Genomic DNA, 23,298 nt, shown 5'->3' with positions numbered 1-23,298 from the left:
AAGAAACCTCCCATCGCGTTATAGAATCTTGTCTCAAAAATTTCGATCGTAATAGTTTATTAATTACAATGTAACATATCAAAAAAATTCTCCAGCTAATATTTATTTTTAAAAAAAAATTGTAGGTAATTGAATTGACAGTCAGAAGCTATTGTTTCAGGGAAAAATGATTAATTACAAACGTTACAATAATTTTCAAACTTACTACTAAATTAGTTTTTCTTTTTTTTTCTTTTTTTTTTTTTCTTTCAATAAAGGGGTATTCGTTATTCGCTACGATTTGAACGAATTAAGTTCTTCACGTTTCTCGAGCGTATGTAAACGCACAATGTTCGACAAAGTGCGAGCCACGTGTGCTTTCGTGATTCGACCGCTTCGATCATTCGAATTCAAGTCTTCGAGCCAAAATTTCTGCGGTATCTTTGGTCGAACGTAAACAGGCGCCTCGTTACACGTTACTTCGAAATCTGTGAACCATTAAAATTCCTTTTTTTCATGCTTTCTAACTTTCTTGCAAATGTACGAGAATCGAAAGAACACGCAAGACAAAGAAGGCACGAATTTTAATTTTTATTTCAATCACTTTACTTGCTTTCAGGCAATACTGCGACGAATGATTCGACCACGGTTCGTATTTCGCGTCTAGCCCAGGATGATGGTGAAGTTGACACTTGTGTCTACAACAGTTGACATTTTTGTTCGCGTTGTCCATGTAACCAAGTCTCCCGTACAATCCGTACTTCTTCTCGTCAACGGCACGCAATGTCCCGTTCTTCTTCATCGCCATGTAAATCTGTTCCAACATCCCGTAACTCTTGATCAAGAAGTCACGTTGAGCCAACGAGGTGACTCGTTCCCTTTCCTCCGATTCGCAGATGATCTCTGGCTCGAAGGAGCGCGAGGTATTCGTGGATGAATGAGTTTGCTTCCTCACCTGTACATTTCGAAATGTTATTTGGTCAAGGTGTTATTTTTATCTAAGAAAGCTTACGTTCGCCTGGGTTGTATGTCTTTTCGACGGTAACGCGGATTTACTTCTTTCTTGATCGTTCATAATGGCCAATTTCTTTGGGGCGTCTGGACTCTCCGCGTGCAGTTTCGAATCGCTCCATTTTCCATTGATCCTTTTAGTCTCTTGTTCTTTGATTTTCATCTATAGATTGAAAAATTTCCAGAACGAAGATAAATATGTATCTACTATTGATTGTATTATTTTTAAAAGTGAGACAAACACCTCGTTTTCTTCCTTTTGAATTCTCGATGCCTCTTCTCGTGCCCTCGACGCGATCGTATCTTGATATACGGAAATGCCAGTTTGCTTGTAGAACGGTTGATACTTTTCAGTGTCGGAACACGGATAGATTCTACGGAAATTGCCCATGTGATCGTCTTCCCATTTGAATTGCTTTTGGTGCTGATCATCTTCCGGTTTATCTGATTTCATCGTGCCGATCGTCGAATCGTTCGTACTGTATCGAACGAATAACGGATCAAAGAATTACACGTTACGAGAATATTTTTATTAATCCTGTTCACCTGCCATCCTTGGAATTTATTCCTTGAAGCAATCTGTCCCTAACGCGTTTCCTATCCTCCTCGATGATCTTTTTCTTGTCGCATTGATTCAAGTTCAACATCTCGAAGGTGTCCGTCAACAGTCCCTCCTTTATGTCTTTGTCGATTTGCGCATCCGTGTGAAAACTCGGCGAATGATTAACCTACCGTAGTATTTCTTTTGACGATTAGTCATTTCTCTCTTTCGTACGATCAATCGGTTTATCTTTACCTCTAAAAGATACGGCTTCAGTTTCCAATCGAGCAACACGTCGAAGCCTAGCAACTCGAAACACGCGTACGTTTTATCGTGCGTAGGGAAACACGTGTGATAGCTGTGCTTAAGGATAGGGTACGCAGCTAGGATCGTTTTTATTATGATCTCGTCGATTTTGCGCCATAGATCGTCAACGTTTACGTCCTTCAGTTTCAGCCACTTGTTCAGAGTAGATATTTTCCTAAGTTAGAAAGTTGTACGTTCCAACGGGGTAGTATATACAGACGGTCAAAGTAGTAGGTGAAAAAACTAGCAAACGCTGACCTTTTGCTACCAATCTCATCGTCGATCACGTACATTCGACTGTGCTTGTTAACAGCATAGTTGGTCAAATGCATGAACACGTTGGATGTGTTGTGACCGGTCGGTTCTTTGTATCTGCTCGTCGCGAACCTACAATAACGTAAAAGACATTGAGTTTGCGAGCATCTCGATTTGTTAGAAAGAAAAGTTACCTGGCTAGGCCATCGTTGTACACGTAAATCCTAAGAGGATCGCAGGAGGTAATCAGCGTATAGATACGAAGATCGAATTTGTAGCCGTCCACCAGAAAAGGCTACAGACACGAATGATCTTCACCAAAGAAGAGTACAAATGAATTGCTTAAGGTTAAAAATGCTCGCGTACCCTGGCCACGTAAACTTGACAGATCATACGCTCGGTTGGTTTCACCTCCTTCAGATTTTTCGTCAAATAAATCCCACGACCTTGACACCCTGTGTCTGGTTTGATGATGAAGGTTTTAGATCGTCTCAGCTTCGCGTACGCCATCGCTTCACCGTGGCTGAAAATATTAATCGTCGCTCGTCAAATAATAATCGAAATTAACGGGGAGATATCAGTTTGACGATCCTTTTCCTTACTCTGCTGGAAAACACCAGGTTTTTGGAAAGAAATTATAGTCCTTTGGGAATAACTTGAGCATACGATTCAAATTCCTAGCGAGCAGATCCTTTCTACAGATCTCTGTCATTCCAGGGAAGTGATTCACCTTTTGGTATCTCTTCATGTCTTTCGCTCGTTCCACGCTCACGCTCAAGTCGGTCCAGTACAAGTTCCAGCTGCTATCTTCGGTGACCTCTTTCATTCCGAAACGAGTCGCCACTCGTCTGACAACCTCGTATTTACAATTGCTCGTGCATATCGTCAAACATCTTTGCAATCGAACAAACCCTAATGTTATAAACATTATTTTCAATTCGTACGAAAACATACCGTACCTTCGCTTTCTCTTTCTCTTCGCTTTCGACGAAATTCCATCAACGATGTCTTTCCGCGACTCCCCGTCTGTATCTCCGAACGACAGGTCTGTACGATAAAAAAGAAACTCTTTACAATTATTCAGGTAGATCGTAACAGGTTAGATGCGGTAAATGATAACTACCCTTGTCATCTTTTCTATCGGCAAGATTCTTATGGATCGTGCTGGTTTCGCGATTATTTTTCGCAAATTCGGTGAACGGAAGAATGGTGGACGATGTATCGGATATGACGATCTTCTTACATCGATTTCTGTACACAGTTTTACAAGAGCGCACTTCGCTGCTGGAATCAGACTCGCTGCTAATCTCGCCGATCGTAGGATGGCTCTTCTTCGTGTCACTAGTTTCGAATTCGCGCACCACCATCAAAATATGTTTCTCATTCCGTTCGTCGACGTTCATGACCGGCCTATCTCATTATTTTGAACGATTTGCCCTCGCATGGCGTCAATTTCATCGTACACGTCAAACCAGACGCATCGTATTGCCCGTTTAACTGCAACCACGAATCACGAAGAGAAAAGATGAAATATGGAAAGATAAAATTAATGATATCCACGGTAAAAGGGTGATTGGACTGTGATGAATTTATTGGCAGAGGTAAAACCAAAACTCGGTGGTATTTTACTTCCTGCCGCTCCCGAAATGGTTGGTCGCGTTTCACGCATCGCTCCTCTGCTCAATTGTTTTTTCTTTTTTTCATTTCGCGAAGGAAAGGGAATACAGAATACAGAGACGAAATACACTCGAAAATGTTTCAATTATTTAATAATATTCTTCCTCTATGTATCTCAAGCTTTACAAATGCGATTTTAATCCTTTCAAGTTTCGTATTATATCCACGACATCCAAAGCGCAACCCCAACACAAAGTTACACCGCTTCCTCCGTGTCCATAATTGTGTAACACCTACGAAATATCGTACAAATTCCTGTTAATCGAGATCGATTTGGTGATCGAGGTTGATTGATAATCGTTTTACCGTGATTTCTTTGCCTGTCGACGATTTGTAGACTTCTGGTTCCAGGCGGACTTCCGGTCTCCCTGGTCGAAGACCAACCCATTGTTTTATCACTGTACATTTCTGTAGTAAAAAAATCCAATAATTAATAATTCCCATAAATGTAAAGAAATTAAATGAAACGCTACCTGTAGAGCAGGAACAATTCGACAACATCCATCGTGAATGAATTTAAAGTCTTCCTCTCGTGGTGTACAGTCGAAATCATTTTCTTGATGCGTACCACCAATCACCGTACTATTAAAGCTTCAAAAACAAAAGATATATTATACACAGGGTGCTGTGTAAACTACTGGTATAAACTGAAAGATTCTTTTTCTACTTTGGTATTATATAATTTCCATCGTCGTCGTCCTCCAAGTATGCGTGCATCGCCCAAGAAGCAGACACCTGAAACGATATAGAAATGATTGAAAAAATGTTTATGCGATCGCGTCCAGTTACCAAAGAACACTAACTCTGGTAACTTGCCCCCTGATAGGTGTAACCGTGTTATCGCTAACGAGTTCGCGCGCACCAAGACCGCTACAATTTATTATCAAATCGTATCCATCGTCGATCAGCTCGTCGAATCTATGAATTTTACTTCTTCGAACCTTTCCACCAGCTTTCAAAAATTGTTCCCTCAGCCAAGGTAACAAAAGAACAGGCTCGCTCGTGTAGGTCGAGAACATCCAACAGTCTCTAAAATAGTCAGTAGAAATTAGCGTTATTGCATCCGTTTAACTTTGCCAATACTTTACTTGTAATTCGACTTGTTTTCCTCGTTTAATCTCTTCAACTGTTTGGCTGTCAATCGGTGCGCACCGTATACCAATTTCGTCCAGCTAGAATCGGAAAATCCTTTGGGATCGCTGGTACAACGATAAACAGGTATCAAGGAGATTCCAGCTTCGCGGGCCAAACCCTCTTTCCATAATTTTTCCAACCACCGGAGCGTAGCTCCTCCCCATTTTCTGTCAACATTTCAATTATTTTAAATCCTGGAACACGCTGTAGATAGCTTCAAACATTGCAAAAGAAAAAAGATAAAAACATCTGTGTGATAACGGTGATCTTTCAACTACGAATTCTTCTTCTATTCGTACCTCAACGTTCGAGATACTCACAGTATTCTCTCAGGAGGGGTGTTTCCAAGGAGGTATGGACTCCAAAGTCCAGCACTTCCGTCGCCGGTGGTGTCAGGTGAAAATTCGTTCGCGAATAAGTGCACCTCGAACAATGGAAAAGAGTTCTTCACCGCTAAAGCGCTCGTCATCCCAATTACACCGGCGCCAATTATTGCAACGCGCATTTTCACCAAAATTTTCGTTGCTTCTGGGATTTAATTATTGATCCACGGATCGGTGTAGCAATCACCAAGATGTAAACTGCTCGCTAGGTTCCCACTTTCTGTCGCGATATGGTTGTACGAGAAATTAAAAAGAAGTTGCATCGCTCTAACGATAACCCCAAGTTCGACGACATTCTGTATATGTAGAAGGTTCAAGCAGAAACTCCGTCAGTCTACCAGGCGCATTTTTATAAACATCGTTTACACTAATAATGAACGAAGATGATTCGAGGATCGCGTTGAACTTACGAATTCGCATATTCGTAGCATAATGCCTGTTTAAAGCTCGGCAATGGTTATGCTAGAATATGGGAATCGTGAAAATCATTGAATCCTTCGAGGAATGAATTATCGAGTCCGTGGTCCAAACGATGCCAGTCTCGTACCGCACCGACGATAAACAGAGCATAATACTTTAAATATCGCATCTCAAAGGTCTTACACTCTGCTTACCGATGGTGCAATACGCGTTTAGGTTTCACTTGAAGCAACCTCCGGTACAAAAAATATTTTTTAAACTATCCTTTCGAAGCGCGATCAGTCGACTAAGGACTATAAATGCGTATCTGACTCTCACAAGACGGCTGACCAAACTGCCTGATGACAGTTGACGATACAGAATATTTGTTTACATCGCATACGAGTCCCCTAGACATAATACAGCCCGGAAATGCGATAAAGGGTATAGGTGACAGGACAGAAAGCAAGAAGTTAAACTCGTTTCTTTTACCACGTTTCGCTTTTATACACCTTTATTATCCCTCGGATCATCAAGCGCTAATACAATACTAATTAAAGTTTCAATGTTACGAATTGAAGTTTATCGAAAAATTAAGAAATGCAAAATGAGTATAAGAACGTGTTAAAGAGAATGACATCGAAAGAATTTTTACAAAAGCATTTTACCCTCTAAAGTAACTTCTTTCCGTCGATCTCGATCATCCTGCTTCCCGAGAATTGCAATTCAGAGAAATGGATCTGTCCACAGTTTATAGGAACTATAAACAGAACTGATTTGAAATATTCTAACACCGAATTGTTTGAATATTACTGACTGACAAAACAGCAAAGCCCTCTCGTCGTTGAACTGGTTGAAAATCTTTCTTTGTTACGCTCGCAATGCGTTTGGTAGCTTCAGATAGCAGACACCTGAGTGTCTGTTATCCGAGATTACTATTGAGACGATGCATTGTTATTACATCCTACTTTGCGTGCCAATGCTCCTTCGATCTTTTATGTTTTCACGATAAACTGATCGTTAAGAATGCATATAATGTTAATGACGATTTAGTAAGTTTATGGAAGCCAGTAATACAAGGTGTTCACCTCTGGGTCGGTATCCTTTCAGGAGATTATAGCTGCCGTGAATCTGAACAATCTTTTTCTTTGCCAAAATTCTTGTTAAGGTTTAATATTTGAATTATTAATAAAAAATACCGATCAGTCCGTGGGCGCGTGGTGTGCACGCACAGCCGCGGAAGTGTCGGCTATGAAACGAGCTCGTCGCGATGCCGAGTAGTTTGTTCACGACCACAATCGAGTTCGATTCTTATAGTTAACACTCAAAGCCGAACACCTTGTATAGCAGATGAAGGTTGTTGGACCGACTAAAAGTCTAAAATTTTGCTCCAGATTAATACTACTTATTATTCTGGTTACGTCCATGTTATAAAAGCTAAACTAGAAGGGATGTCTTTCCTTCGAAGATCATTGTAATATAATTCAAAAAAATGTTGCCAAGTTTTAAAGGAAGGATTTAATTTGAAAAGTAAACCAAATGTGTTTATTTAATACTTCATCAATATAATTTGGCGATAATAAATAAGGTTTACATGTATATACAATAACATTAGATATTTTATAAATTATTACTACTGTATGGAAATACGAGTACACTGGTTTCTTTATTTTTGTATATAAATTTATCGGAAAATAATGTAAAACTTTACGCTACTTTCTTTATCGCAATAATACAAAATACTTGAAATAGAAGGTTCTTAAAAAAAATACGTAGTATTATACAAAAATGGTTCACCCTGGACGATTGTTTATAATTTATCTTATAATAAACTGTCGAACAGAACGATTCACAATTTCTTTTCTTTAGACATTCTTGATTAAACTGATTGTTATGTACAATATAACGGATCAGCTACACTGAGTAACAACTGCCTCTTTCAACAAAAGTTAATTTACCAACAAGCTACGATTTTCTAAAGTTGACATATTTACGGAAGTAGCACGGATATAAATTGAAACAATTTACTAATTTTATAAATAACAATAAAATGTTATTAAAAATTATAATTCTATATGTGCTACTTTCAGGGTTGGTATGAAAATTTTTTCCATAGACAAAATATTTATCACAGATGGAGTTTAAATTACCCTTAAAATCGCAATAAAAGTTTAACAAAATTTGTTAGAAATGTAATGTTTACAAAGAATGTAAAACTCAATTACCCATAAACTGTAGCAATTTTTATTGCGACTTTATATCGTACCTTTAATAAATGATGTAAGAATTGTAAATAATTTATAGCTTATATAAATCAGCTGCTCGACAAACTTACTTATGTATAATTCATATACAAATTTATTTGTGTGATGTATTTTACTGCATTAACTTAATTAGTTCATTCGTAATTACTGCTTTACTATCTCAACATTTGTCTAAATCTATCCAATTCAAAGATACTTTCCGACAATCTGCAAAATTAAAAAAATTACAAATTGTAACTTTTACTTGAAATATTATTTATCGAATCATTTATATGCTTACCTTCCAAAAGCATTTATAAGAGCAACGATTTCACTTCTTTCTAAGAAAAATGTCTTCTTGTTGAAGTGATTTAATGTCGGTTCCCATCTGTCAAATTTTCCCGAGAACAAAATTTTTAATGCTGTACCCAAACCATGCGTTTGAAGCTTTCCCCAAAGTTTACATTTGTCGCACCCTACACAATCCATAATACGAGATATATTTCTAAAATGTTGTCTAAATTGTTCTTTTAACAACAGAGCTTCCGCTCCGCCAGTAAACATAACGCTTTCATTAAAATGTTCTGGAAATGATCTAAAAAAAATTCAATTTATATAAAAGCTATGCGAATATTGAAATTATTATTTATATATCTAATTAAACTTACTTAACAACAGCTAGAATATCATTTATTGCTAAGCGAGTATCGTTATCGTGTGCTCTGTTACCAGTATAATATTCTTCTCTTTCTAAATATGGTGCAGCTTTAGCCAAGGCTCTTAATTCAAGTAGATAAGTAAAATATAAATTTTTTAACCAGTTTGGACCTTCACTTCCAGTTGTTTCTGGAGAAAATCTGTTCTGAAACTCTTGTAAATTAGGACCCCACTGGCCAGTAGGTACTATTGCTAAACTATCTTTTGGAGATAGTAAATACTTTGCACATAAGTGAATATTAATACTGGCATGAAGACCTGATATAACGCGATAAAATACTCTTTTTTCCAAACACATTCCTAAAACAGTAAGAAAATATTTCAGTCTATTACAACAATGACACTATACCATTTATACTTACCATTTATTTTTGAAGACTGAATGAAATTATGTGGTGAATTTTCAGGTCTGAAAATATTTAACATTTGATATTACGCAAAAGCATTAAATTGCAATCACAAATAATATCACAAATTCATGCACAAACCTGAAACAATTTTCCATGTAAATACTGCGCCATATTCTGTGTGCACTAGGTCCTTTATAGCCTGTATACCTTTCAGGATTAAGTAAAAGGTTTACATATTCTCCAGGACTTGACTCTTTCACACAGAAATTATCTTGAGCATCATCATACTGTTGCCATAGTTCAAAATCTTTGTAATTTTCTGAGCTAAAAGAAAAATATTGAAATAATTCGTTCATTTAATCAATTATATATAAATAGCTCTTTTTTTTACCTAATTGTTGTGTTTAAATAACCAAGTTCCTTATTATGATCTTTAGCACTGTATAGGCAATCATTAAACTGATTTATAGGTTTATATTTATCTACAGGACTTTCATTAAAGTGAATATTCCTAAGTACATCTCCTTTCAGACCATCTGGAATATCTTCCTACAATAAAGAAATATTTCATGCTGTCATTTAAATATCCTAGAACATCAAATATTCTATTCAATGTATTAGTCACTTACATCTTGACAAGGCTGTACATGACAATATCTCATAGCACATTTACTGTCATCAGTCCAAAAGGGACATTCTTGTTTTAAATTTACTTTATAAAAGCGAAAATAATCTCTGACTAGAAGACTCTGAAGTCTTGGATAAATCTTCATATTATTAAAGTAATCCACTGTATCTACGCTACAGCTACAGTCATCAATTGATCCTTTCAACTGGAAGTTTTATTAATGAAATAAATTATTTAGCTATTGATAAAAATGCATTATATAGTACAATATGTCAGTTTGACAGTTTTGACATATCCTCGTAGGTTATATTTATTTTTTATGAAGAAACTTGAATAACAGAAAAACAACGAAAACAATACCTTACAAAAGCACTGATCGTTTTTCTCATTGTTTGTCATAAAATAGTTACAGTACACAATAGAAGGTAAAAGTAGAGTAAGCAATATTAAAGTACGAAACATGTTTTCACTGGGTTCAATTTTCATGATTAAATTCACTGGTACGCCTCCTCAGTCACGGTTAGAACTGATAACTATTGCGGTAAAATACGTTTCCTACTTTCGATAACATCGACCACACTTCGTGAGCTTACGTGCCACCAGAAACGTAAATCTTGTTGCTGAAATAAGTTCTATCGATAGTTTCATCATGCCTATTGATTAATGTTATACTATTCATTACACAAATCTATATACGTGTTTACAGAAAAATGATATTCTTTTATTTTACTAATAATAATTAAATAAAATCAGAAATATAATGATATTGCTACCAGGAAGAACATATATTTGATATGATCTGCATTTTTGAGGACGTGACAGATATCACATCATTGACGTACAGAATGTACAGTTATCTTAACATACATTTCACTTTTTATAATGCAACATCATGAGACTACTTGTGACAAAAGATTAACAATAAGTACAAAATAATTTGAAATTAAATTCAGATATTTGCGTCAAACAATAATTTTATACAAACATGTGAAGTTATATTCCGTTTCCCTTTTCATCTACGATACAAATTTAGATCCACGTGTACTTATAGTATTTGTCACTTATAACAAATCAGTACATACACTATAAACTGTTTACTTAGAAAATTATATTTATCAAATACCGAGTATAACTATATAACAATTGATGTACATAAGTACATATGTAAGTACTTACATAAAGTTTATTAAATTTTCATTCATTACTTTTTAAGGAAAAACATTAATTTCATAAACTGCAAAATCATTAAAATTAAAAATTTTGATTGCTTAAATTATAGAATATTTATTTTTACTCGTTATATAGCATTTATTTGCTATTAATACATTCTGTATATAAACTTTTAATTATCAACGATCCATCGATCGTTTGTTCTAAATTATTATAGAGCGCGCAACATAACAGTTGACAAAAATATTACATTTTTAGCGATGTCGGTATTTCAGATGTTGAAACACAATTCCTATAAGATGACGATCTGTATCTTTTTCATTTTTTCAAGCCCGATTTTATGAGAATTTTAGAGCTCTTCAAATTACGCGACATAAAATTGTATAGAATAACATTAAAATATACCATTATTCTTAATATCATGTATTTGATTTTATTTCGAATTCTTCATTTTATCAATTAATATACTTATTTATTTTCAACGTTTTCAATAAGTCAATTGATATTTCAAAAAAATTTCGGATATTTGGATGTTTCATAGATGTAATCATCATCGTGAAACGCAATATACCATACATACCTTTATGCACTGTGTAAAGTAATATTTTAAGTAAAGAAACCTATTAACATTTATAAATTATTAAATAGGAAGACCGGTTAATGGAATTACTAATAAAATATATTCGAACTATAGAATAATTCAATAAAAATATAAACTCAGGCTTGAACCAATCCTTATAGTTAAGTTCGTAACGTTTTATGTATGTATGTATTCATTGGCGTAGACGTATTGTGGTATAGGACATGTCAAAAATTTGTGATGGCGACGATGTTAAAGGTTAGTTGTCATTAAATAACGAAATTTGTATTTAATGTTAGTTTGTACTAAACCGTACGTTCTAAACTAATTTTTAAATCTTTTTAGCTTTCCTGCCGCTCTATTTTGTCTTCACTAATGATACATAAATTTTGATAACCTATACAATGTTTGAATTGTCAAAAAACGTTTGAAAATTTCCTGCACAAAGATATACACACAATTTTATACTAAATATTTGAAAATATCCACGTAACAATACTATGATCACGGCTAGTTAATAATTAATATGGACTATTATTATATTTTTTAAATAATTGTATCCCAATTTTCGTTGCTGTATCTTCTTAAATTAAACAATAAACCGTTACGGAATAAAACAATTTGAATAAGCAGTACTTTTTTGCATATTTCATTTATTTATATTTGACTACACAGTAGCAATATTATAAATATTATTTAAATATTTCCTGTATTTTGAGAGTTATTGTTAAATGGAATATAGTATGAGATGTTATAGTCAGTTGATATTATTGCAATAAGTTCACTCATATCTACTGTATTATATGTTTAGGACCAAAGTCAAGTGACATTTGAAGACAAATGGCCATGTATGCGACCAATTATTTTAAAACTAATCAAACAGGAACCTGTAACTCAAGCAGAATGGCAAGATTTGTTTTACTCTGTTCATTTAGTATGTGTATGGGATGAAAAAGGTCCTCCTAAGTTAAGAGATGCCTTAAAAGAGGATATAATGGACTTTATTAAACAAGCTCAACAGGTAGATAATATTTTAATTTGTATCATTAATTGTTGTTAATGATGAAAAAGAATAATTATTACTTTGTCTATTTTATAGAGGGTCTTAGCACATCAGGAAGAGCAAGCTTTGTTAAAAGCATACATAACTGAATGGAGAAAGTTCTTTGCTCAGTGCAATTATTTACCGACACCATTTAGACAGTTAGAAACATCTCTTGCTGGGAAAACAACTTCCAGTGTTCAGAAAAAGAATCAACCTGATGATATTGTCAGAAAAGTAAGAGTTTCTTGTAAATTTCTCAATATATAATTGTATAACACATTGCTTTTGTTATAGTTAATGTTGGATAGTTGGAATCAAAGTATATTTGGGGAAATTAAACAGAGACTTCAAGATTCGGCTATGAGGCTTGTACGTGCTGAAAGAAATGGAGAAGCATTTGATTCACAGCTTGTTATTGGTGTTAGAGAATCTTATGGTAATAAATTTTACAGTAACATACAAGATATTCTAACGTGTTGTTGAGTATTTAAAATTTTATTACAAATTGCAGTAAATTTGTGTTCAAATACGACGGATAAGCTTCAAATCTACAGAGAAAATTTTGAAGCAGCATACATAGAAGCAACAGAAGCATTCTATTGGGTTAAAGCACCAGAACAATTATCATTACATGGAGTAGAGAATTATATGCGTTATGCAGATGCAAAGTTAAGGGAAGAGGAACTTCGTGCACAAAAATATTTAGAACCAAACAGTGCTAGTGTACAACTTTTAACTGATTGTTGCGTTCGCGTGCTAGTAGCTACTTTTAAACCAGCTATATTAGCAGAATGTCCAAGGATGATTCAACATTGTCAAACAGATAGTAAGTGTATTTTCATTTACATCATAATATTTTAGTAATGTTTCTGTAATAATAACATCAAATAAACCATAATTATAGAACTTAGGCTAATGCTGAAACTAATGGATAGAGTACCAGAAGGAGTCGGTCCTATGTTAAGAAATTTAGAAGAACATATAGCAAGTGCAGGTTTGGCAGACATGATGTCAGTTGTAGATGTCATCACTCAAGATTCCGAAAAATATGTTGAAAGACTATTAGATCTTTTTCGTCGATTTTCCATTCTTGTGAAAGAAGCGTTTGACGACGATCCCCGATTTCTAACCGCTCGAGACAAAGCTTACAAACTAGTTGTAAATGATGCAACAGTATTTAGGTTAGAATTACCTGCTCGACAAAGTGCCGGTATCGGTACAACGATTTTGAATAATAAACCTAACAACAACAATAATGGACAGCCTGAATCAAAATGTCCCGAACTTCTTGCTAACTACTGTGATATGTTACTTAGGAAAACACCTCTCAGTAAAAAATTAACTTCTGATGAAATTGAAAGTAAATTAAAGGATGTAGTAAGTATATTTTTGGTATATCTATAACATTTAATTACTTTGTTTCATATTCATCATACATTGATTTCGTTTTAGTTATTAGTATTAAAATACGTTCAAAATAAGGATGTATTTATGCGCTATCATAAAGCTCATTTAACAAGGCGCTTAATATTAGATACATCTGCGGATTCTGAAAAAGAAGAGAATATGGTAGAATGGCTCCGCGAAGTAGGAATGCCAGCTGATTATGTTAATAAACTAGCTCGAATGTTTCAAGATATTAAAGTATCACAAGATCTTAATCAACAATTTAAGGAACAGTGTAGAGCTGCTATTGCAGATAGCATAAATATTAAGGTATTGGTTAGAATAGTTAAAAATATTTTATATTTATTTTAGAAAATGTACATCAATAAAATTTGTTATAGATATTAAATGCTGGTGCATGGGCTAGAGGTAGTGAACGCGTCACTGTAAGTTTGCCACTACAGTTAGAAGATTATATTCCTGAAGTAGAAGAATTTTATAGAAAAAAACATAGTGGAAGGAAATTACAGTGGTATCATCATATGTCAAATGGCACGGTAAGAAAGAATATGTCTTGTCATAAAATATTAAAATAAATGTTTATTATAATTAAAATAAACGTTTATTAAAATTTTTATGAGATAAACAATGGGTTGATAATTGAAAACTATGTTTTATTAAAACAGAACAAGATAAATTTTTCTGAGGCAGTAAACGTGGGTACAGGGTAGAACTTTTCAAAAAATTCAATATCTCGGTTCTAATTTTCAGCTTCACCTTGCAACCAATTTGGATGGTGTTGCAGATAACATTTTCCAACCAAGTGGGACGCTTCGATGTGGACGTAACAACTTTTCAAATGGCAGTTTTGTTTGCTTGGAATCAACGACCGTTTGAGAAGATATCATATGAAAATTTACGTTTGGCCACTGAACTTCCTGATCCTGAGCTAAGACGGACTTTATGGTCTTTGTGTGCCTTTCCGAAACTGAAGCGTCAACTCCTCTTAGTAGAACCGCATGCACATAGTCCCAAAGATTTTGCAAATGATACGAGATTCTGGGTGAATCAAGAATTCGCTATCATGTTAGTAATATATTTTCAAAAATTATACAATTTCATTTATATAAAATCGACAATTAACCTCTATTTTCAATCTGTAGAAAAAATGGAAAATTACAAAAACGGGGTAAAATTAATCTAATAGGAAGACTTCAGCTGTCAACTGAACGAAGTAAAGAAGAAGATAACCAATCTATTGTACAACTTAGAATATTAAGGGTCCAGGTATGTCTTTTATCAAAATAAATAATTTTCTATTTTTTTGTTCATAAGTAACAATTTTAATGTTTCTTGTTTAATAGGAAGCAATTATCAAGATTTTAAAAATGCGCAAAAAAATTAACAATGCTCAGTTGCAAACCGAATTAATCGACATATTAAAGAATATGTTTTTACCAAGTAAAAAGATGATAAAGGAACAAATTGAATGGCTCATAGAACATAAATACATACGCAGGCATGACGACGATATTAATACTTTTGTGTACATGGCATAAGTCAAGTTTATACATACATATACTATTCAAATTCTTATAATTAATATTATATTTTTATAAAAATTCAGTTCTTGTTTATGAAAGTGTATGCTCAAAGATACCAATATAATTGAAAAAATATTAATGTTGTTTGCAGCATGTTCGTAATGAACATCTTTTAACTAAAAAATTAATAATGATACACGACATCATATCGTTCATAAATTACGATTAAATATAGTACCATCTCCGATTAAGGTAATATGCATTGTTAAGTAAACAAATTACTATAATATTTCGGTGCATTCAACGACAAAATTTATTATAAACTTTTTTATAAGAAAGTGTAAATTAGAAGACATTTATGGAGAACTGTATACATTTTTAAAAGTTTCCGATTAGATATATTTGGTGATATTAATAATTTACGCTTTCAGAAAATTGTATTGTTCATTTTATAGGTAACTTAATTTCATAAACAAAAGATAATAGATCAATGTTTTTCTGAAACCTCTGTGATTTTAAGGTAATTAAATAGTTTTATGCAATTAAAGTAATCAACTTAAAAAAACTATATCGAATGTTTAAAAAATTTATAAATCCCTTAAAAATTTCACATAATTTTGGGTAAAAATTATAGATCTTTCTCATTTTTTAATAATCACGTACGTTGTACATTACACTACGTAATGTATGTACCCAATGCAAATGATATAAACAGACGAATATGTTTATTTTCTGTATGTGTACATATTTTTCAAGTGTAGCTAATTTTCGTTAACTTTGAATTATAGAAAGCTTATAAGCTAAATGTAAGTTTTCTTGCATTCTGCATTCTGTTTTATACTAATTAAAATCACAACTTTTTAATCTGAATATATGTATATTTTTACTTGCAAAGATTTAGATTGGAGGATAATGTAATGGAAGGGTATATCAAATGGCCTATAACATGTAAATGTATGATTAAAAAAACTCATATTCATTTTATTAAATTAATAAAACAATGTTATAATCTCTGTACTGAAAAAAATTTCATACAATTACGTCATGAATCATAAAATCGTGACTTAATATTATTAATACCGTATATGTGTATAAAGCTTTTATATTATTTCAATAAGCTAATAATAAGTGTAAAAGCGAACAATTTCTGAATTAAAAAAGAACTTTTTATATTTTTTGACGCATCTCATTACATTCTTCCCAGAAATATCTTTAAGAGAATCATTTCGTTAAAATTAACATTCTCTTACAAACATCACTCTTTCAAACTTTAAGATACGTATAATCTCAACGGAATAAATAATCGTTAATAAATTTTTTTTACTTTGTATAACATTCATTCACACAAGACAAGCTTTGAATAACGTATTTATTCACACAAAAGTAATTTATTATAACATATTTATAAACTTTCAACAGTTCTATATCAGATTCTATAATAGATTAAATTTTACATCAATATGAAACACATTTCATGTGAGTGAGAACATTATATACATTTACGTACATGTATATGTAAATATCACTGTTACAATAAAATAATAACACTAATACATTGCGAATAATATGCAATATTTCCAATTACAATTAATTTCAATTTTTTTTTCAAATAAAACAATGCTATTAATTGTCTATTTACCGATGTGTATATTTCAAAAAGTTGTAACACTGTTTAAAAAAGAAACGAAATTATTCATTTTTTAATTTGAATATTAATTAATTAAACTATAATCAAGAGTAGTATTAACAGCGCTAATTTTCGTTTACATGGTACACTTTCATAATAACATGTATGTACATTAAATATACATCAAGGTTTATAATTGCCCTTAAATTTAGCGCACATATACCTATTTGTTTACAAATCTGTATTTTCAAGTTAATTATTTTTCAAATTTCAAAACAATTATTAGACCAAGAAGTTAATCCTATTTATTTCTTCTACAATCATAAATTTTTATGTATCTTTTTTTAAGAATATCTGCGACATCAATTTGAAATAGTTTTGATATTGCTAACTTCAATACCGTTTATCCTTGACACTGTATTGTTAGTTTTATTAATTTTTAAATGTCAAATAAGCATCTAATATTTTCAATCATATTTTCAAATCAGAAGAATTATAAGAATCACTACAAAATTTATGAAACTATCCTGAAATTGTTTTTCTAATATTTTATTTGTACATTATTAAGTATTCGATGATTTTTAAGTTATGTCAAGTTATATCACGTTTTTGACAATATATTTTTATTTGCAATACCAGCATGAAATAACATGATTTATCTGAAAATAAATAATTTTTTGTGACAAAATATTCAAATACGTTTCTATCCCACATTTATCATTCCCATGTAATACTCACATATATTTGTATTTGAGCAAAAAACATTTACAAATCATTTCCTGTGATAATTATTATCACAAATTAATGAAATATCAATTTTTCAATATGACAATAACAAATTTTTAAATGTTGAATATCATTGTCTGTAATGCTTCTAATTGCTTGCTGGATGGATAAATAATTCATTGTCATAGGATGGACAATATTTCTAGTTAAATTGCTTACGAATGTTCTGGACAACGTGTATGTTGAATACGTGGAACGGTTTTCATAGGATTTGTCGTTTCGCAAACGTGAACAACTATGCCTGGTTGTCCTGAACCTCCAGGGTGTAATTCATGACTACCTCCTGCAAAAATTACTTATGTAATTCACTTAACATCAAATATAAAAGAAACAGTTTCTGAATTATTTAATTAATACCTGCAGATAAATTTGCTATAGCTGCTAATAAATCATGATTAACTAAAGGTTCGTTTTCTTCTCTGGGTTCCCATCCAACAGGTGGTGATGCAGGTGGTGAAATTAAGAACTGTTTAGTGAGAGCTGGTGGTTGAAGATGTTGATCTTCTATGTCTATAAATTACATTGTTTTTAATTAGTAAAACTACTTTTAACTTTTATTATACAAAGCCCAATTTTACAAACCTATGGGAGTAACAGGTTGTGCAAAATAACAATTGATATCGGTCTCACCAAAATGTGTTTGGTGTAACTGTATTCTGGCATTTGCTGCTGCATTTGGCGAACTGTAATTTACTCTCATTCTTCTAAATGATCTAAAATATTGAAATGTAGCATCCTCTCCAAATCTTTTAAAGAGATTCTCTATTTCTTTCTATGAAAACAAAATGAATATTTTTAAAAAAAGTCCATTGCTGTTATGTTGATTTTCATTACATCTTTCTGTCACCTTCAATTCATCACTTTTAAAAACCCGAGGGTCTACATTAGTTACAATGACAGAGGTTGGCAAATCTTCATCATGTACTAAATCTTCCATAGACCTTGTACTTAAATCATTATGATCTTTCTGTACATCAAACTCAAGCCCCAACTGCTGGTAATTAGGATGTAAATTTGGTAATCCATCAACTTCATTTATTATTATATTCTCTGTTTCTTCTAGATCTTCATCTTCCACTATGTTAGAACCACGTTTTTCTTCCATGCTTACTTTTTGCAATGTATAAAAACATTAAATTATAGCATTTAAATAAAAGTACAGCTTCCTTATACATTTATAAATCAATTACATCTACAATAAAACAATAAACTAAAAAAATAAGACAGTAAAATTATTATATTTTCAAATCAACAATAGTATGTAATTTCTTATAATACAATATACTTCACAACCAAATAACATATGTAACATGAAATTATGGAAAATACATACAAATACATGTAAATCCTTATTGTACGTCTTTTGAAAAAACTACTTTAATGTATTTTTACATATTTCTAACCATGACAACAAATTTCAATGCTTCATTATAAATGTAATTTTATGTACCAAATTAAATGTGATTATTTCTGTACTCTTTTCAATTAGTATTTATTAACTGTTGAAAGTTAAATGATAATTAAATATTAGTTGAAATAACACAGCATAAAATTTAATTGTTTTTAAACATTTATTTGAATACCGTATTATTTTATTTAAAAAAAAAAGGGAAAAAGTCATGTTTCCTTTATGAAATATATGTTAATCATTAAAAATGCTTCCATTAATAATTCAAAGCTCATGCATATTTACAAAACTCGTATTAACCATATTAATAAACTATAAATATATTTACCACTATTTTAATTCTCATTAAATAATTACAATTACTACTACACCAATGACATGCATCATCTTTAGTGAGAAAGTTATTAATCAGCTGACCGAACACAGATAATACTTGCCTAACTTTTCTTAAGCGGCTAAATTGAATGTATAACACCTTTCTTTTGTTAATACTTATCCGTATCGAGAATAATTTCTTTACTTTTTTACTTATTTATTTACGTACTTATCTATTTACATATAAAATCTGTCATTGTATCAACGTATTGTGGACCATTTATGCCACTTCCGATATTGCACACTGTATTTACTATTTTATTATTATTGTAGTGCAATCTTTTACACTCATAGACTGTAAGAAATAAATAGAAAGATAACAAACCAATGTAAATGGTTTTTTTAAGGTGATGCTAGCGTTGAAAACTTTACCGACAGTCCCTAGAAAAATCCCTAGACGCGAGTTTTCAACCACTTTCAACACTCAAATGGTGATGCAAGCGTCGAAAACTTTACCGACAGTCCTTAGAGAAATCCCTAGACGCGAGTTTTCAAATTACGTCCTCATTTCTAAATAGAATGTAAAAGAATTTGAGGGACGTGTTCAGAAGGTGATAAAGAATATTTGTCTGGTCCTCACATTATCTAAATCGTCAAAAACTTATAAAATATTGAAATTGCTGTCTGTCAACGGTCAAGAAAATGGCGGATCGGACTCACCTGCTATGATTTATTCGTAATATAAACATTTCTGTGAATCGTATGTTCAAGTAGGGACCAGACTGATATTCTTTGGGTCGGATAGAATAAAACGAGCACCCAAGGGATGATGTACAAGTCTCCAGGTAGAAGTAATTTGAAAACTACGATTTCGTTGATTGTTCACTCGCGAAAGACGTCAAGAAGGTAAAACAGACCAGAAATTTAGTTTCTCGTTCATTCTGTAGGGCGCTGTTCGTTCGTTTGATTAATAAACAATTGTAAAATTAAAAATAATAATTAAATAATTTTTAATAGAATAATTAAACAAAATTTTGCAATATACCCACGCGGAAATGTAAAGAAATAAACAATTTAAATAGATATAACAATAATTTGATTAATAAACAATTGCAAAATATAAAATAATAATTAAACAAATATTAACAAATATCAGATAGAAATAATTAAATCTGCGGAACCGGTTAAGCGGAACGTCATGCTTGATTGCGCGCGCCGCGCGCCGGTACATGCGCGACCTGTAGAGAGGTCAAATCTAATCAGTCTTATCGCGACCGCCGAAGGATACGGATGGAGCTGCCAAACATATACCGGTACGGGTTGACACTATGGATATTCGTGCATGGATTTATCAGTGTGTTACCACAAGTGTTTCTATGTGTGCCTATGGTGTTTCCTATAGTGTTTCCCTTGTGTTTTGGAATATTTATACGGATATATTAGTGCGTCTTATGGTGTGATCACCCATGTGTTCTGACATTTTTATACAAGTGCATTAGTGTACTGTGTGGTGTGGTACCCCATGTACCTGCATGTGCTTTATTGTGTTTTATGGTGTGGTTTCCTTTGTGCTTTGGCATATATTTACGGATTTATTAGTGGGTTTTATGGAGTGGTACCCTATGTGTTTTGGCATATTTATACGGATTTATTAGTGGGTTTTATGGAGTAGTACCCTTTGTGTTTTGGCATATTTATATGGATTTATTAGTAGGTTTTATGGATTGGTACCCTATGTGTTTTACTATAATTTTGCAAATATTTTATAGTGTTCTATGGTTTTGATCTTCGAGTGTTTTGGAATGTATTTGCATGTGTTTTACCGTGTTTTATGGTGTAGTTATTCCCATATAGTTTTGCATGCATATTTTTGAATTATCCTATGTATTAGCATATTAACTACAACAAATTGAGAGAAAACATATATCGTTCAAGAATCGTGATTTTTATGCTTTCAGATGAGTGCTTTGGCCAGTGGGGATACCGTTTCTTTGACGAGCCAACATACGAGCTATGGGTCAATCTAACAATAAGATGCGTAGCGAGTGCAGTGGTGCAAGTCAACGATCGGTGAGTCGCATGCTTTAAAGTTCCTCCGGTTCCCATCATGTCGTAGGACGAATGGTCCGTATCGACACGGGAATTGGTTGTAATTTTTATTTTTGAGCGAGCATAGTGACCCACGAATATCACTGTATCATTTTATACAATGATAATCGTGCAAATTGCTTTTTTGTGTATTTTATGCCTTAGCTCAGGATAGGGTTTTCTTGTACATATTTGCATATATAGATTTCGAGTTTAAAAATGTAGAGAAGTCGGATGACCCTCCGACTTCACAATACACTTTCTTTTTTATATGTACAAGAATTTATTTCGCGATGAGCGGATTTCAATATCAAAGTAATAAGCATGAATACTATTAATTATTATAACTACTTACTTTGATAACGAAAACGCTCTTGAAATTGAACCGTTTTTCCGATTTTACTCGTGAAATTGGCATCAGTTTAGTATATGGGCTGGCCCCCAGGGGGGTCAGTATTTGCTCTTCAAGCATTGTATAAAGTTCCCTTTCGAACTTGAAATTCATTCTGTCACGTTCACGATTCTCGACCCTAAACACTTATCATTCACACTCATCATTCATCAGTATAGTGAAATATTAGCCCGTTAGATGTTTACGTACTAGTCATGTTTTTAAATCAGGATTTTCCATTTTAATTAGTGTTGCGAAAAATTTCCAACGCGAGAGTAAATATGACAATGCACTGACTAGTATTTGGTGGGAATCCTTTTGGTTTTTAAACTCAATCCAATCTTTTATTTATTTAATAAAATTAGTTACAAGGATTCCGCGGCATAAGACCGTGAACACCATCTCATGGGAGATAAACCCATGCATTACTAGGCCTTTGCAGGCGCAGCTTTAGAATACGGAACATATGAAAATATGTTACCATATTCTAAACTGTAGTCCTTTTGTCTATACTATGGGCGTCCGTCAATCTGACACCGTTGGATGCAACGTGTTGGACGGGCGGGTAGCGCTCTTAGCGAAGGGGTGCATTCTGTCCTGGCGTTACGACGTCCAGGCGGGGTGGGTGGTATGTAGCGTCTGGCGTAAGTCTAGGGGGCGTGAGACCCTTCGTTGCCAACTGATATTAGCAGTGCACCATGTTTTATGTCATAGTTGCTCAATTTTGCTTTTCTGTATTTGCTCTTCAAACTTTATATTTGCAAAGTCGAGTCACTTTTATTAAAAATAAAACCCCCTGGGGGGGCCAGCCCATATACTAAATCGGAGCCGTGAAATTTCGCCGATATTCTTACTTTTAATAAAGTGAGAATATCATCTTTAGTTTTTGCTAATCATACGTTTTAGCTTAGGCATTTCAGCACACATGAAGAAAACTGGTAGGTGAAAATACCTTTGGCCTTGTTCATTTTTATGCCCAAAGCTCATTCGGGTACTTAGATGTACTCGCGTGGGTGGAGGGCGGTGGACAAGGTTTAGTTTTAAGTGTAATACATTTTGGCGACTGACAAAAGTAGTGAACCAGTAGTGAACCACGATAGAAGTTCCACATGTGTGTGTGTGTGGTTAGGATGTGGGATTTGTATCGTTTATTAACAATGTTAACTTACTATAACATTACAAAATACTTATCAAGAATAAATTGAAAAATTTTTACATTAGATAATTGAATAGAATACGAAAATGAAATGTATTACTTTAGCATAATGTTCACTATTATTTGTCAGTCGATTTCAGCAAAAAGGTATGATTTTATTAGAGTGTGAAAGTTGAATT

General features: G+C 33.1%; 5 protein-coding genes across 17 annotated transcripts; 1 reads left to right on the top strand and 4 right to left on the bottom strand.

The window, feature by feature from the left end:
• Window positions 1-216: 216 nt before the first annotated feature.
• Window positions 217-3,786, bottom strand: LOC117608289 (Tubulin tyrosine ligase-like 6B). Of its 2 annotated transcripts, none has more exons than XM_034333173.2 (12): window positions 3,216-3,786; window positions 3,052-3,139; window positions 2,695-2,985; window positions 2,459-2,615; window positions 2,287-2,387; window positions 2,096-2,224; window positions 1,787-2,012; window positions 1,537-1,718; window positions 1,235-1,469; window positions 992-1,153; window positions 589-934; window positions 217-467 (listed from the first exon to the last, which is right to left on the bottom strand). In XM_034333173.2, exons 1-12 carry the CDS (start codon window positions 3,493-3,495, stop codon window positions 274-276), a joined length of 2,391 nt encoding a protein of 796 aa, XP_034189064.2. In that variant the 5' UTR covers window positions 3,496-3,786; the 3' UTR covers window positions 217-273. The 2 variants fall into 2 exon arrangements, with proteins under 2 accessions (XP_034189064.2, XP_076548585.1); XM_076692470.1 differs by having other exon boundaries at window positions 593-934.
• A 58-nt stretch (window positions 3,787-3,844) lies between these two features.
• Window positions 3,845-5,757, bottom strand: LOC143306097 (D-aspartate oxidase-like). Its single transcript, XM_076692477.1, has 7 exons — window positions 5,224-5,757; window positions 4,858-5,070; window positions 4,573-4,798; window positions 4,437-4,504; window positions 4,243-4,360; window positions 4,076-4,177; window positions 3,845-4,002 (listed from the first exon to the last, which is right to left on the bottom strand). Exons 1-7 carry the CDS (start codon window positions 5,406-5,408, stop codon window positions 3,892-3,894), a joined length of 1,023 nt encoding a protein of 340 aa, XP_076548592.1. The 5' UTR covers window positions 5,409-5,757; the 3' UTR covers window positions 3,845-3,891.
• Window positions 5,758-7,258: 1,501 nt separating this feature from the next.
• Ero1L (endoplasmic reticulum oxidoreductin-1-like protein) lies at window positions 7,259-11,514 on the bottom strand. Of its 5 annotated transcripts, none has more exons than XM_076692475.1 (9): window positions 11,374-11,514; window positions 9,984-10,243; window positions 9,625-9,828; window positions 9,387-9,544; window positions 9,134-9,319; window positions 9,008-9,054; window positions 8,597-8,945; window positions 8,230-8,523; window positions 7,259-8,156 (listed from the first exon to the last, which is right to left on the bottom strand). In XM_076692475.1, the coding sequence occupies exons 2-9, from the start codon at window positions 10,107-10,109 to the stop codon at window positions 8,105-8,107; spliced, it is 1,416 nt and encodes a 471-aa protein (XP_076548590.1). In that variant the 5' UTR covers window positions 10,110-10,243; window positions 11,374-11,514; the 3' UTR covers window positions 7,259-8,104. The 5 variants fall into 5 exon arrangements, with proteins under 5 accessions (XP_076548590.1, XP_076548591.1, XP_076548589.1 ...); XM_076692476.1 differs by lacking the exon at window positions 11,374-11,514 and adding an exon at window positions 10,800-10,956; XM_076692474.1 differs by lacking the exon at window positions 11,374-11,514 and adding an exon at window positions 10,609-10,695.
• On the top strand, window positions 10,706-16,332 carry Cul5 (cullin 5). Of its 3 annotated transcripts, none has more exons than XM_034333195.2 (11): window positions 10,706-10,787; window positions 12,185-12,394; window positions 12,473-12,652; window positions 12,713-12,854; window positions 12,930-13,244; window positions 13,323-13,795; window positions 13,871-14,134; window positions 14,206-14,361; window positions 14,610-14,890; window positions 14,968-15,091; window positions 15,169-16,332. In XM_034333195.2, exons 1-11 carry the CDS (start codon window positions 10,770-10,772, stop codon window positions 15,361-15,363), a joined length of 2,358 nt encoding a protein of 785 aa, XP_034189086.2. In that variant the 5' UTR covers window positions 10,706-10,769; the 3' UTR covers window positions 15,364-16,332. The 3 variants fall into 3 exon arrangements, with proteins under 3 accessions (XP_034189086.2, XP_076548584.1, XP_034189087.2); XM_076692469.1 differs by lacking the exon at window positions 10,706-10,787 and adding an exon at window positions 11,498-11,631; XM_034333196.2 differs by lacking the exons at window positions 10,706-10,787; window positions 14,968-15,091; window positions 15,169-16,332 and adding an exon at window positions 11,498-11,631 and having other exon boundaries at window positions 14,576-14,890.
• Window positions 16,304-19,868, bottom strand: sra (RRM_RCAN_like domain containing protein Sra). Of its 6 annotated transcripts, XR_013063496.1 has the most exons (6): window positions 19,498-19,843; window positions 18,609-18,871; window positions 18,344-18,533; window positions 18,119-18,271; window positions 17,714-18,044; window positions 16,304-17,634 (listed from the first exon to the last, which is right to left on the bottom strand). XR_013063496.1 is itself a non-coding variant. In XM_034333217.2 (5 exons), exons 2-5 carry the CDS (start codon window positions 18,864-18,866, stop codon window positions 17,917-17,919), a joined length of 729 nt encoding a protein of 242 aa, XP_034189108.1. In that variant the 5' UTR covers window positions 18,867-18,871; window positions 19,714-19,868; the 3' UTR covers window positions 16,304-17,916. The 6 variants fall into 6 exon arrangements, 5 of the variants coding, with proteins under 5 accessions (XP_034189108.1, XP_076548594.1, XP_034189107.1 ...); XM_034333217.2 differs by having other exon boundaries at window positions 16,304-18,044; window positions 19,714-19,868; XM_076692479.1 differs by having other exon boundaries at window positions 16,304-18,044; window positions 18,609-18,867; window positions 19,498-19,844.
• Window positions 19,869-23,298: the final 3,430 nt, after the last annotated feature.

The sequence above is a fragment of the Osmia lignaria genome, chromosome 15 (assembly GCF_051020975.1).
Source record: "Osmia lignaria lignaria isolate PbOS001 chromosome 15, iyOsmLign1, whole genome shotgun sequence".
Taxonomy (NCBI): domain Eukaryota; kingdom Metazoa; phylum Arthropoda; class Insecta; order Hymenoptera; family Megachilidae; genus Osmia; species Osmia lignaria.
Note: the sequence above shows the minus strand (reverse complement) of the source record. Positions and strands in the feature narration are given on the sequence as shown.